The sequence below is a fragment of the Haliotis asinina genome, chromosome 9 (assembly GCF_037392515.1).
Source record: "Haliotis asinina isolate JCU_RB_2024 chromosome 9, JCU_Hal_asi_v2, whole genome shotgun sequence".
Lineage (NCBI taxonomy): Eukaryota > Metazoa > Mollusca > Gastropoda > Lepetellida > Haliotidae > Haliotis > Haliotis asinina.
This window is the reverse complement of record NC_090288.1, coordinates 22,909,404-22,925,125: the sequence shown is the minus strand read 5'-3', so window position 1 is coordinate 22,925,125 and position 15,722 is coordinate 22,909,404. Positions and strand designations below refer to the sequence as shown.

General features: G+C 40.3%; 2 protein-coding genes across 2 annotated transcripts in view; one reads left to right on the top strand and one right to left on the bottom strand.

The window, feature by feature from the left end:
• LOC137297168 (leucine-rich repeat-containing protein 74B-like) overlaps positions 1-15,722 on the bottom strand; it is a 614,612-nt gene that overhangs the window by 85,107 nt on the left and 513,783 nt on the right. The gene's annotated exons all lie outside the window — the stretch shown is intronic.
• Positions 8,210-11,116, top strand: LOC137296833 (uncharacterized). Its single transcript, XM_067828700.1, has 4 exons — positions 8,210-8,365; positions 8,549-8,736; positions 9,270-9,319; positions 10,361-11,116. The coding sequence occupies exons 1-4, from the start codon at positions 8,320-8,322 to the stop codon at positions 10,467-10,469; spliced, it is 393 nt and encodes a 130-aa protein (XP_067684801.1). The 5' UTR covers positions 8,210-8,319; the 3' UTR covers positions 10,470-11,116.

The following is a 15,722-nucleotide window of genomic DNA, read 5'->3' as shown; positions in this document are numbered from 1 at the left end:
TGTAGTTGAACCCCCCATAAGACCAGTCAACGCAATCCGTATGAAACCTGTTGTATCAGAGGCAGCAGCCCCCCGTCGTGAAAAAGAAAAAAACTCCAGATCCCACACTTGTTAGGTATTTATATCAACCAGGTGAATATGAGGGAGACACCTGTAAACATGCTACAGATCCTATCTGGTCTATGAAAACGTACAATATCGATCGAGTGGATATAAAAGACGGGGAACCTAACCTTGTACTTCTTGGAAAATGGGCAGAGGATTCGTTCGCGAGGAATTAAGAGTCATACCTTGATCTTTAACAAGTATTTAACTTCGCTGATGTAGTCTTTTTCTTCTTCTTTTAAGCTGAAATCAAGTTTCACTGGGTGGGGTGTCCCCACTGGTTGTGGGTATGGGGCAAGGGTGCCCCACCTTTGGTTTAAATAGCATATATAATGAAACAGCAGCAGTGGTTACTACACCACCTACAGCCAGGCGTTTTTCCTACCAGCTTCAACTCTTTTTTTGGTTCTTCTTCTTGGTGACTTGCATCACTGGCTCCTGTTTGCTGTCTACAGACTGGGGGTGTGGGGGTAACCCCAACGGCTCCGGAATCTTGGTTATCTCTTCCTGGGCAGCATCCATCTTTTGTAATATTATGATTTACAGATTAGGATAGAATGCAGGAGAGAGGGTTCGGGTGATACTGGCACAGTCAGGCCGGTAAGGCTCATCATCAGCTCAGGACCCTCGCCCCCTCTACACGCATCCCAGACAGCGAATGGGACTTCTCCCTGGAAACACTGCCTAGTCAAACCCACCAAGAACTTTCCGGAGGATGTGAAGACTCCCCAACACTGCAGCCTTCTGCATTACCCAGATTGTCTGAAGGTCTGTGCTCCCAGTGCAGAATCCAGGCACTCTCCTGATCTGCGCCAAGAGATCAGAACCAAGGGCATCGAGAACAATGGGGAGCCTGACGACAGTGTACTTGGGATGCAAGCCAGACATTTCGAGGTGCGAGGTCCACATATTTATCATGCTTTTCCTGAATCTTGCCAATCACATTGCTGTCAAAAAGGACAGAAAATTCAATGATATATATAATTTTATTGGCTTTATCAAAAAGGGCAAGATCAGGTTATTTGGCAGGAATACGTCTCAGGCTGTATATTGGCCTATTCCAGGGAAGTGTGAAAGCATCACTTTGCAGGATGCTCTTGACATGTTCAGGGTCGTACCATGGATGGACGTCAGGGTCAAAGCCACAGGCATGGTGGAGATGGTAGTAAAAGCAGCGAGCCATGCCATCATGTCTTTTAAGATATCCTGTTTGTGCCAAGGAAGGGCATCCACTGACAAGGTGTTGGACAGTAACTGTAAATTCTTTGCAAAGACAACATTTCATATTGATATTTTCTTTAAGAATCACGTTCTGGCGATTGCGGGTGGGAAATGACTGGTCCTGAGCAGTAAAAAGGAAGCCCTCAGTTTCACATTTGAGACCAGCCGACTTTATCCAGGTGAAGGAGTCAGTTGGATTGCTGTTCTGTTCCACACACTACATGTACACACGGTGCAATGGCTTCTCAGAAAGCTTCTCCACTCTGAGCAGACTTGGTAAAGGACTTCACCTGGTTTACTCCCATCACTGTACCGTCCAGCAGTACATCGCCATCAACTTCAAATTTCAAATTGTGTCCAACAACCTTGGCATGCTTAAAATAGCTGTTGAATTCCTTGCTTTCATTGTGAGTCTTGATGTGCATCACCAGAGGATCATCCGATAAATAAATATGTGCAAAAGTACTCAATAAAATTCTGTCATGAAGAGCTTCCACATTAATCAAACCCGACCTCCAGAATTGATTGGCATGTATAAACGATTAAGAGAGGAACGAGGGTGGTGTGCTCTGTTATCAGACATGATCCTTCTGGTCTGGCGGTCAAGACTTGATGTCTTGTTTGGTTCAATCAACTACTAATAGGAGAGGACCGGCACAGCAAAAGTATTGGTGGCTTTGACCTTGTTTCGAGCATTTAGCTCTGAGCTCCAGATTTTCTTTAAGTTTATCTTGAATCTGGGCATTCTGGAGCTTGTCTTGAACTTGCATTCCAAGACAGGTGTAGGCCTGATCTTCCACAAGATGCTCAATAACTCCTCCCCCTTGTAACCTGACTGATCCATCATTAGTTACCTTGCCACGTTTCAAATGAAGAGTATTACATTTGTCGAGTCCAAAAGTCATGCCAATATCATTAGAGAAGGACTCGACAAGGAGAACCTGCTCTTTGAAATTACTATCTCCTTTGGCAAGGAGTTTGATGTCATCCATGTAGAGGAGATGAGTAAGAGGTGTTGGGGATCTGTGCTGAGGAGGTCTGGGATGATAACACTCCTCCCTATTGAGCAGAAAACAAAGGATTTAGAGACAGACAAAAATGCAGAGGACTGAAATATTCCCCGTGCAAATACATCTCAAGTAGAGTTGACCAGCAACTCATTAAAGACTTGAGTAAATCAAGTAGTCGCACAGGGAGGTGAATACACTGAAGAGACTTCAGAATCCATTCATGAGGGACAGAGTCACATGGAGAGTGAGTTTAGTGAGTTTAGTTTTACGCCGCACTCAGCAATATTCCAGCTATATGGCGGAGCACATGGAGAGGTTGTGGTGGTATGTTTTAGCCTCTTCCAAAATCATTTTCTGTACAAGAAGTTGATCCTTGCACACCCAACATCCCTTTCTCACCCCCTTCTCCTCTCTGGAAATTATCTCATTGGAAGAGCAGTAAGATGACATGAGGTTTGTCAAACACCCTGTGAATAATTTGTATTGAGTATTCAAACATGTGATAGGGCGGAAGTATTGGGGATCAGTCAAGTCTCCTCTTTTGGGAAACAGTATTGTGCGACCTTTGCAGAACGATGGAGGAATATCCACAAGAGAATTAAAACAGTGAAGTAATAGTGTTTGGACGCAGGGAAACAGTTTCCAATACCAGTTTCGAATGCCATCAGGCCCTGGAACTGTATTAGATTTGGACTTTTTAATGACACTTTTCAGGCAATCTGGTGAGATGTAACAGACAAATGACCTAGTTACTTTCTCATGCATTGCATGGTCATAATCACTCACAAATGGTGCCTCTGGGTATAGACCACAACTGTTTCCAGAACCTTTCATTGGCAGCCATGGGAGGCCGTTTATCATGCTCATCAATACCACTTGTCTTGAGTTGCCTGTAAAATTACTTTTCATTATTTATAAAGAGTTTATTTTGTTTGATAAATTTGTTTTTCTGTTCCCACTTTTTCTTTCTTTCCGTCCAAACCTTTATTTTCATGTTGAGGGAATCTTTTGTTGTCTTGTATTGTAGTTTTAATTTTCTTCATATTGCATTTTGCCATTTTGACACTGGACTCCCTGATGATCTTATTTTAAGGCACAGCTCTATCCACAAAATGTTTCTTTGAGTTTCATTAAGTTTTACAATAAACCGGTTTTTCTTTGGTCTTTTGTTGTTATTATTAGAGGGTTTGTCTGTAGAAACTGAGTGAAGTTCCTCCAAGGTTTGCACTGCAGCATAGACACAGCAATTTACTTCATCTAACGAACAGTCCGCAGAAAGTTTTAGAGAGATAATTTCATTAAGTAAATCAATTTCATTTTTGGGAAAAGACACGTTTAGTTGTTTAATTGGCCTCCATTTCTCTAAAGGTAAATCACAAATTTCCTCATAAATAGAACTAAACAAAATATAAACAAGATTTTCAGAAAGGTCTGCAAATGATGAAGAGGAAGAGTGAAGAATATTTTATGATATAGTAATCTAGTTTTTATTTTAAAAAAAAATATCCAACATACACTAAACACAGAGATAAAGGTTAGGTTACACACGACTACAACTTCAAAAACCAGCATTTTACTAAAAATTAGTAAAACATTTCTAAAAATTACTAAAACATTACTAAAAATCACTAAAATTTCCTAAAATTTTATTAAAAACAAAGGCCGACCGCAGGCCATTACAAACATTTACTAAACTATTACTTGGTAATCCAAGGGATGGTCGGTTTTCAACACGAGCTTGGCATGTTTAGTTTCAGCTAGCTGTTTCTTCACCCATTCCCGGTCTGGTTTACTCATCACATCGTTCTCTCTCAAATACTCCTCAAACGAATCCCTGTCCTTGAAGTGAAATTATGCCACCCAACGTGTCTGCTCCCTCAAATCTTTCAACACTGAGTTGAATTTTTGTGTCAGCACCCAGATGCTGTGGTTGAGAAGGCCAGATACAATAGCATGTCTCTCTTTTTTGTTATGTCTCTGTTAGTGCTGCAGTCATCCAGGATGAACGTCGGTTTTCCTTTAAATGGATTGTGAAACAATGTTAAATACTCTTGTAGCCGTGTCCCCGGGTCGACTCTGTGTACGTCTGGGTCCGTCATCACCCAAGCTCTATCCTCGTAAGTCTTGTTCATGTCTATAGTAGGGCACAAGATAATGAATTTATCAAATACTTCCTTATGATATCCCTCTAACAACATATGTCATATTTGGGATTTCACTTTCTTAGTAAAGTACAAATTCTAGTACTTTTTTCGGTTGAGTCCCATCCGGGATTCGAACCCGCACCCTCAGAGTCAGGCACCTAGTCGCCAGCACACAAAGTCAGCCGCCTAGCCCGCTCAGCCACCGCGACTTCCAAATATGACATATGTTGCATTTGACCACTTTCTAAATGGCATCGTGTAATCATCCCTCTAACAAATCCAGTTCTAAAACGGTCTTCCCACAACCCGTCTGCCCACATATTATAATTAAAATATCTTTCATCGATCACGCCGGCACGTTCATGTTGATATTCCATACCGTGTTCATTCTGTGTTGCAGTATCCTATCACATAGGATGGTTATTTTTCCAGAGTACTAGATTTTGAATATGCCTGGCAAGATCAGGACTAGTCACCATGTCGAATTCTAATGAGATGTTGTCAATCTCGTATCTACCCTCATCACCGTTCGTTGTATGAACGACCTTGCTGTAATCATTGAATGTCAGTTCGTATATCCAGCCTGTCGCCCAATGCAGCTTGGTAGAACGGTGCGTGCCCAGTTAGCAACTCAAAGTCTAGTGGGATACAAAACCTATTCCCATATGCTTTGGCAATTGCTTTTTAACCATTAGATAGTTTGGATGTCTCCTCTGGTGTGAAGGCATACCCGATACGTAACTTATTCGATTTTCTGCTCCCTGGTACACATTGTTGATGCATTCTCCCTCACTTTTTCATAGGTCTGTGTAACAGTAATATACATCGCTGTCATCTACGCTCAGCACCTCATTGCCACTAATTTTTATGGTGGTCTTCTTGACTATAGCACAGCCCACATTATTCACGCGCTGTTTGTCATCAACCGAAGTCAACATGATGATAAATGCCAATTGTGCCGCCCTGGCACTATGGCGTTGTTCACACCCAAGTTTGGGAATCTAACCAACAGTACTTGGTTTTGGTCTATCTTGCTGGGGTTGTTTGTAATAGTAACCAACTGGTGCACGGCTTTGACGTCTAGTGGTTCTTAATCTTCAAAAAGCATTTAGCTTTCTACCGTATGACATTATTATATATTAGTAGGTAATATTATATAATTCCATATTATGGACGATATTGAAATTGATGATTTTGGAGCTAATGCTCCTCCTGATGTTCACTACAATGAAGATAGTTTGTTTACTATTTTGTCATCGAGTGACCAACTTTTAAAACCAGCAGTAGATGATTATTACGATGGATTAAAGAGGTGATAGAAACTTTGTCCAGCCTCAGGGTCGAGACTATTTGAATTTTTTTACAGATAAAAAGGGCATTCTATGCCTTAAGGATAACCCGGAGGTTGACCTCATTAACAAACGCACTAGAAAACCACTCGCCTTGTCAACTCTAGCCAATGGCCATAGTAATGAATTTATCCATGAAAAACTAAACATGCAGGATTACGGGGGGCACAACCTAAAATAGACCCGAAGGTCGTTCAAGATCTGCAGGCTACCTGATCTGAACTGAGTAGAGTGGGGATACCCCACGGTGGCATTACACAGTGTGCTACAGAAGCATCGGAAGCATCAAAAAACTGTTGAGTGAGGGAACTGTATGGTCTAGACGAAGCCTTGAAACATGTATGCAGAGAACTCATGAACAACATGGGAAAACTCAACAAACTTGACGAGCACATAGCTCGTGAAAAAAATCAGCAAAACAGAAGACGAGGACATAAAGCGCCGTATAACGGAATGACTACACAATTTAGAAGATGAGATGCATGTGATTAGAATCCACTTCCTCGAATCGTGAACAGCTGCGGTCCCAAATCAGCTGCATAGGGGAAACAATTGATAGAATACTGAACTAAGAAACCACGTTTATCCGACAGGATCTGAATTTTGTTCAGAGAGCAAATTTTCACCATAGCAAGTGTTCTGATGGCATTGGGCATCATCAGATCAACTATTGTACTATCTGTTACTGTAGGGGGTTCCCACAGTGGGGTACCACCACACCCCATGCCAGGTGGCGATAAAAATCCATCTCAAATCACTCGGAGAGGCCCTGGCTAAACTCGTGGATAAGGCCACAGAAGCCCTGTCTGGTATCCTAGGAAGTATCGTATCATGGCTGCTCAGCACGCTGGGTAAAACATGGTTTGGTCAAAATCTGTGGGCATTCATCGTCACTGTGGCTGGGCTGGTGTATGTTGCGGCTTGGGAATTTTTAGCCAAATTAGACACAAGCCCACTGCGACACCTCCGACAACCAGCACTGTTTTATGATCCATATGTTGTTGATTGGACACCTGCACGGTTGGGGATACATCCCTGGGGTTAACCCTGGGCTCTGGTGGTGATACCACAGTTGGGGGTCCCCCCACATCCCTAGTGGGTGGTGGTACGTGGGAGACACTGACATCCTCGTTAACACCCAATTTTTTATTTTTATTTCATTGTTGTAGCTTCTTATTTTATTGATTCTCTGATGAATATCACTCGGAGCCATGTATAATCCCACACCAAACTCGTAGTCGACTTTTGACCTGGCATACTGTAACGTGTCCTGACATCGTTTTATAGCACTAGGAAGATCTACTGGTGATCCGATAGCATCCTCAATATTAGCCACGAAGTGTTTCTGTGTGTTGTAAGCGGTTCCATGACCTATGATACTTTTAGCAATTGAGCACCGAAAATGGCCCACACATACGTTCTAATTGAATTGTTTAAATGGATAATACCGGCGTGAGTGTATCCTTTTGATGTATCAAGCATAAATTTTTCCCAATCATCTTCTGAACCTGGAGACTGCTCCACTTTTTGGATTATGAAAGTAACATCACTTTTCAAATTCATACGATCATCTCTCCATTCATTACTTGACAGAGCAAAGCCCTGCCTAAGTATACCTCGTTTCAGTAACTCATTGCTAGCATCTTTGACTTGTTGTGGCCCATATTTGGTAGGTTAAGGCATTGAAGAAATTGCCCAAACTAAACACTTTCCGCTTCATAAATTTTGTTACTATATCTGTTTTGAATCCTGAGAGCCCATCGCTGTAAGGAATTCCTAAACCATGATTTACACCAGCCAAACACCAGTCCGTCTTCGGATCAACACCGAATTCGTTACAAACTCATTCGTAAGCCCGTCTATCATATTGCTTGCCAATAAGCGATATAAACCCACAGTCTGTCGTCACTGGTACAAAAGTACCAGAGCTAATTCCATACTACGAGTTATGCATTCATCTCAACTAGCTTAGCACAACGGATAATGTACAAAGTGAATGTCCTTCTATGTTGTTCAGGGATGTACCAGTTAAAACAGTAAAATACAATGAGGGCTGCACTGAGTCATTTTCATCGCGTCAGTATAAAAAATTAACAAATGGTGATATTTCTGAATTAAAAGTATCAATTTCACATACAAAAAATAATACTGTAAATAAAGGATACCTAAAGGCCCGTTCTCACGGTGCGAATTGTAGTAACAACTTGTTGCATGCAACGCAGTTGCAAGGTGAGAACACCCAAATCGTAACAACTTGAAATCGCCTACAACTAGTTGCAACCAAGTTGTAAGACATAAGACTTGTCCTATTTCCTACTACAAGTCGCAAGCTCTCAGCCAATTAAATCGCTGATATCTGTTTCCGCCTCAGAGTGACGTCCCCTTTGTTTATGACCAGGGAAGAAACTGAAAGGTTTTTTGGATACTACTTGTCTCTGGAATGTTCAGCATGCCACCTATTCAAAAAGGGACAGCAGAATCGCTGCGCAGATGATGATCGTGGAACAGATGTCCTGCCACGGGAGAGAAATGACAGGTGAGTTCCCTTTCGCTCACTCTTGTAGCAGACGACATTTGCCTGTTATTTATGGTCGTGTATATTCTCCTATACTAAAGATATTATGGAAGGAGTTCCTCTCGTAGCCCCCTCTTTTTACATTATAATTACCTACTTATGGCAACATTTTCCATCTGCTTCATCTCTGCTGTTGTGTTTCAGTGAAACAAGTTGCGGCAAAAATCGCAAGTCTACGGACTTATTATGGCTGGGAACTAAAAAAAATCACCCAGTCAGAGAAAAGTGGTGCAGGGGTGGATGATGTGTACCACTCATTGTGGGAATTTTTTGCAGTCCTGGATCCCTTCTTGAGGTGCCATGTACAGCAGAGACCTTCCACTAACAACCTGGTAATGATGCTGTACCTGTCACTTATCTTTGACTAAGGGATGCATGGAGAAAGGATTTCATCTAGTGATTTCTTTTTAGTAGTAATGGCATGAAGCTATGCATTGAAACATGTAAGAATGAAAAGTATGTAATTATGGTGCTTCTAGATTTATGTTTGTAATGTTTGATCTATTTAAGTTTGTGTGAAGGTAGCAACTACTGCATTGGCTAGTTCTATGATTACAGGAGATTGGTATATTTCTTTAATTGCTTCATTTGGTGATTCTGATATATCATGGTTGTTTTGACATCACCAATTAAAAAAGAAAAATAGGTAACAGACAAGACATGAAATGAAATTTGAGATTCAGTTGTATTTTTAAATTGGGCAGGTACAAACAATGACCTGAGTATGAAATATGGTCAGTCACATGTTTATGAAAGAGAATGTTTATCATCATGTTGTCAAATACCCATGAGTAATAGTGAATCTAATGTTAATTTCCTATTTCTGCCGCACCAATCACAATTGCTGATGACACTGACTGCACAGGGAGCATTGAGTGCACCATGGATCCCACTGAAAAGGACTGCTGTCAAGAAGTTAGTATCTGGAATTATAGTTGTTGAGTCACATATTTGTCATTTGTCAACACTTATTACATGTTTACAAAATTTCACTTGAAACTTTTCCAAATTTTAATTGCAGGAAAGGAAATGTCATTTTTCAAAGTCTAGGCCACCATATCCCACAGCCAATCAGCTTGACCTTCTGTCATAAAATAATCAGCCAGCTCATCTCGCACTTCTCTTGCATTGCTTGCATTTCTGTTTCCTCCCTGCTGGTTGGATAACACTTTGAACATTAGTTGCATCATTAGTGTTATAGACTGGGTCAGAGGTTGATTTGAGAAAGTTATGTAATGTAACAGCTGCCAAGACAACTGAACTGGCAACATCTGGTGATACTTGTAGCGGTTTTTGAAAGATGCAGAATCTGTTGACCAGAAGGCCAAAGGCATTTTCAGATACCCTCCTTGCCCTAGACAGCCTGAAAATAAATATTCTTTTCTCATAAGATAAATCCCTTGAAGGATAAGTTTTCATCAAGTGTGGCTTTAGTTGGAAGGCATCATCTCACACAACAACACTAGGCACTTTCTCATGATGGCCCTCCAAGGGAGTTGGTTGTGGGATATTCAATATGTTGTGCTGTAGAGCATAGGAAAGCTGGGAATTAGCATACACTGCAGCATCTCCAGCTCTGCCATTGGCTCCCACATCTACAAATATGAATTTGCAATTTGCATCCACCAAAGCTAATAGGATGATACTGAAAAATTTCTTGTAGTTGAAGAATTCAGATCCTGTATTGTTGGGTGCGCGAATAGCAATATGCTTGCCATCAATTGCACCAATGCAGTGGGGGATTTGCCACTTCGCCATGAATTCGTCCTGAATGTTGTGCCAGTCATGCTCAGTAGAGCGAACCTGAAAAATGATATTATTATGTACACCATTGTTTTGTTTAACTCAAGGAAACATATATAAAGTAATAATGTTTATCAATTTGTCAAGCATGTAGAAGACTGTATGCATTTGACTTGTGTTTTTAGAACTAACACCTGACACCATATTTTTCAGACATCTCACTGCAGTGGTTACACAGAATGTATACCTGTTCAAAAAGCAGACAAGGCTCAACCACATCCCCAAAAGAGGAGGAATCAAGCTGCAGGAAGTCCAGAATTAAAAAAATTAATGTACAGGACTCTGCAAATGATTTCCCAAAAGAAAGCCAAAACTGACACAGCTGATTGTGATATATTATTTGGTCAACAGGTTGGGCTTGAACTTAAGAAAGTAGAAAATCTGAGACAGAGACAAGAACTTAAACTTAAAATCTTCTCAATGATTTTGGAAACTCAATTTGAAAATGAGGTCTAATTATTGTCATCTGCAGATGTACTGGTCATGATTAATGTGTGCGCGTGCGCGTGCGCGTGCTTGTGTGTGCGAGAGAGTGAGTGTGTGTGATGTAGTGAGAGTGAGAGTTTTGTTCTTGGTAGTTTGGTCAGGGTGGAAAGGTTTAGTCAAACTAGCAGGCAAGTAGTAGGGGCGTCAGCAATTTTGTACATAGTATTATTTACCATTAGACATTGGGGTGGGGGGTGGAGAAGGAAGGGTGTGAGTTATTCTTGGTATTAAGGTGGTAATTCACATTGTACATGCTCTTCAAAATATTTATCATACATAGTGTACAGTTCTCTTTAGATGTAAATAAGTGCTTCCACAAATTTATCATACATAGTGTACAGTTCTCTTTAGATGTAAATAAGTGTTTCCACCTGTAAGTATGTTTAACTTACTTCAACAAATAAACCTTCATGTATCATGTTATCACTGTCTGTTTTTGTGTATATTGTTTTTATATAGTTGCTATGTATTTAAAAATTATAGTAATTCCTGACAAATTAATATTCATAAGAAGTGATTTTCAAGATATGTAGATCGAATGATGTATGAAATTGTTAAAAAATTTTGAAATATTTTATTTCAAATTGGTGTTTGTACGTGTTATTCATTTGTGAAAAATGTGGTACCTGCAAGTAGTCTTTCTGAAGTACATTGTAGATGGCTTTACAGACGCAAGGAACAAAATTGCAGATGGTATTCCTTGGCACCCGGTAAAGGAACTCAAGGGAACTGTAACTGTCACCTGTTGGTTAAAAAAAACATGCAATATTTCAAAACACCACCCCTAGCATCAAATACAGTCATTTGCATCAACATTTACATAAATTTCAATGTATATTACATTTGCCAAATCTGTTGTACTCATTATATTAAGTCAGCGGTTCACTAATAACACTCATTTTATGAAGCTTCGTTCACTCAATAAGATCATTTTATTATCCCGCTTCACTCTTAATGCAGAGTCATGTTCCCTTAGTTCAAGGTTGTCAACGCAGAAGAATGAATTGTCGTACCTCTGGATAATAATAATCATAGTAACATTTTGGATTCATTGCTAAATGAAATGTCAGTATCTGTGCTTCATTGATACACCATATAACTTACCGCTTGCCAAATATCGCAAGGTGAGTGCCAGCTTCTCTCCAACGGGACTACTGTTTCTCATTGGGATACACTTCTTCTCAGTGGGTCGGGAAATTTTTTGCAATAAAATGTCAAAATTTGCTTTGTCCATATGGAGAAAATTCTTCAGTGACCCAGAATCTTCATGTTCAAGCTCTCGTAGAAGGGAATTATACACCCCAGCCGTCTTCCACCTAAGAATCCAGTTATGGACCCACACCGATTTAGGTTTTCTCTTCTTCTTTTTTAATGAATGCGACATGAACACTGACATTACCACGGCTAGCGTTTCTTCATCACTCGACAAATCCATGTTGCTGAGTCATACATGAGAATCTCGCTAGATACGAGTTGTATGTGACTCACAAGAACACAAACAACAAAGTCGTTACGATCTTTATTACTACTACAAGTCGCATGCTTCAAGTTGTTACTACAAGTTGCACCATGAGAACGCACCTTAAGCGGAACACTACATATACAAAATGGCTAGTAATCAAGGGCCAGGAATGCGAATAAAAAAGTGCATTATGTTGGTTTATCAGACCTAGGCGATACAAGAGGGTTTGACTCAGGAATAGATGGTAAAATATATGCTTTTAAGCTTATGAACAGCATATAGTTCGCAATGGAGAATACACCCATCGTTTGGTGGTAAATTGCACGATTTAGAAGACTTTGATTGGCCAACAGAACTTACCATACTTTCTAATATACATCAATGACTGCAAGTGGATGATATTACCATCTAAAATCGACAGGTTTCCCAACATAACACTAATTTTACGTTTTCATGGTAAACAAAGACCACTACCTAAACAACGTCGTAAACAACGGAACCCTGTTCATGGCTTATGTCCCATCACAAAGACGCAGTGTAATTATCACACCAGTCTCGAGTAGAGCAACCCACATGCTGTCGTGTAAACCTGTGGAGACCGCAGCATTGCAGTTGGTTACTGAATTCGACAGTGTAACCATCCTCCTAGAAAACCTCGTGGATGGTAGCATGCTGGCCATACAAGTCATACTAAGTGAACCATTATTGGAGAGTGGTGTTGAGATCATGAAAGGAAGCAAACTCCGGTGGTATAGAAATCACAAAGATGAAGTTTACGAAATTTACGTGCGGGTGGGTGGTGATTCATACACCTGTTTGCCTAGTGTCAAAGTGATAGTGGAAGACACTATATCTCTAACCAAGATTTTTCTATCCGAGCACTTCAATTTTATTAGTTTAAAGAACGCACATAGTGCATTAACAGAAAAACAACTGGAATTTTCTAACAGTATTATAAACAATGATAAGCTCCAATGTAACACTCGGTGATCTAGGAGACCCAAAGAGATTCAATTTACCTGGTGAGGAAGCCACCCCATTTCTCTTATACTTTAAAGATAACATATACAAACGAATGTAACTAAATGATTTTACAGAGGTTGAATGGTTAATGAAAATAACACTAATCAACCCTTACATCTTTTTAATCAAAATAATCTCATTTCCAAAATTACTAACAACGGCATCCTCCTCACGTCCTTTAGACCCGTAGAAGATAATAAAATACAAGTGTTATGAATACCAGATCACACTGGCACACTGTTAGCCACATCCATCCCTGTGTATGCCATTTTAGCTAACAATTTATACGATTACCAAGAAGATTAGTTTTCGAATTCATTTATTATAAAACCACACACAACACTAATTATAGACGTATACCTCACAAATAGTATTTCCGATCCAAGATTACTTTTAGGTGGTCATAAAATATCTTGGGATAAAAGGCATGAGAATAAACGCTGTCGAATCATAATAAGGAAAGGCTACCCAACATCAACAAGCTTCAGTGGGGTTTGTATTATAGACGATGCAGATATTTCTGTCTCACACTTTTACCTGTACCATAATTTAAACCTTATAGGCTTAAAATTTAACGTTAAAAAATTAATGACAGATAATTACAAAATAATTTATAAACCATATTATAGACAAATAGAATGGGGTTGTATCCAGCCGTAGATAATGAAGGAAATAAAGGGAAGTGTAGACGGATTTCGACTGAAACAGATATGCGAAATAAAACATCAGCTAGAACAACAGCATGACATTCAGGATAGAGCTTTTAACTACATAGATGGTGCTGATGCCACTCTAATGGCAACTAGTATGGGATTAGGAGCAGTAGGAGTTGGGTTGTTGATAACAGTCATAGGCACACCGGTGGTGTTAGGACTTGAATTAGCAGCTGTAGTGAGTGAACAGTTGGGTCGGTGTTTAAATTTGTATCCCGCAAATAGAACAATAAAGCAGAGAAACATTGAAATTAGAATTCTTGCTGGCGCAAAGTTAAACACGATAGAAGATCATGTTTCCACCACACTCAGTGACAATAAAATAAGAGTTTTGTTTGATTCTAGGTGAAATGAAAATACAACAAAATGAAAGAAGACATTCAATCAAGGTTCATAAAACATCTTCTATAAGTGAGTACAAGAAAAAAAAGTATATAAAAAAGGGATACAACAAACCCCCAACAGGCACTTATTACGAAAACCAATGGCATCATAGAAGATACACATTAAACTGTTTCGCTGAAGTCAATATTGGGGATACCCCACCACCACCTGTTTATAGACGCGCTCACTTTATCGGTTGTGTGAGGCTGTATCCCGCTAGTTCACATTTAAACATTTATGTTTTGATTAGTGTGGGTTACCCTCACACAGTTGAAAGGATTTTTCAGAACCCAAAGTCACCTTATGTGGTTATGTGAAAGCAGATGGGCAGTGCCTATTTTTTTCAGAGTTTGGGAAGAAGTGAGGGTCTAGATTCATGTAATTGGTGACTATATATCTTATATGGGGTGTTGTCCAAAACCGCTATTCCCTATACTACTCTGCTGGCTATCAATAGTTCGATCTTACTGTCATTGAGCTGAAGCATCCTAGATGTCATCCATCTCTTTATGTCAGACACACAGTCATCCACAATCTGCAGGTCTGCCAAAAATGAGCTCCGTCTCAAGATGGTAGTGAGACGGGTGTCATCTGCCTATCCATAGTGGCTGCAACTGTGCTTGTGGATAACTGCTGGTTGCGAGTTCACATAAAGCAGGAATAGAATCGGCCCAAGGACAGACCCTTGAGGATCTCCATGGGATAACTCAAGTCTTGATGAAGTAACACCCTTAACTGACTCTTCTACAGTCTGTATATAGTTGAGTCGAAACCAGACAGTCCAGTGATCAACAACATGAGCATCGATCTGCCCAATTGGGAACCAATGACATGTGTCAACCAAGTCAGCGAGCGTGACCACCTGATCCCGTTAATCGCCTCTTACGACAAGCATGGTCACCTTTTATGGCAAACACAGGTTGCAGAAGGCCAGTTCTACCCTGGGACCTTCACGGGTCTCATCATTTAGGAAAAGACATGGGGAGGTTAGCATGGTTCAACTGAAATTTCTTTATCACTTCTTGGCTTTGGAAAAGACATGGGGAGGTTAGCACAGTTCAATTGAAATTTGTTATCACTTCATGGCTTTGGTACATATTGTTTACCAATCAGAGAATGTGATGGTGGCACTTTGCCTCTCATCTGAAATGTCACCCATGGTGATGCTATATTGGTAAGATTTTTCACTTGGTTTGGGGATAATTTTCAGATGTACACTTCAACCCCATGAGATGTAGTTTGTTGGGTAGGAAAATTTTAGTGAGTGAGATCGTGTCTTCCACAGTCATGGTGACTCCTGGCAGACTGGTGTCAGCATTCACATTCACCCACAGATCATGGTACTGATGTTGTAAGGGTCCGCCAGAGTTTGATTCCCTTCATGATTTGTTGGTGTTGACAGCTGGGGGATCACCGGGGTAGACTTCAGATGGCACAAACACCCCAT

What these genes read in the sequence shown, in the direction of transcription:
- LOC137296833 (XM_067828700.1), top strand. Translation starts at nt 8,320, where the DNA reads ATGATGATCGTGGAACAGATGTCCTGCCACGGGAGAGAAATGACAG. An exon ending in CCACGGGAGAGAAATGACAG is followed by an intron (nt 8,366 to 8,548) that starts GTGAGTTCCCTT and finishes GTTGTGTTTCAG; the next exon opens with TGAAACAAGTTGCGGCAAAA. An exon ending in GACCTTCCACTAACAACCTG is followed by an intron (nt 8,737 to 9,269) that starts GTAATGATGCTG and finishes CTGACTGCACAG; the next exon opens with GGAGCATTGAGTGCACCATG.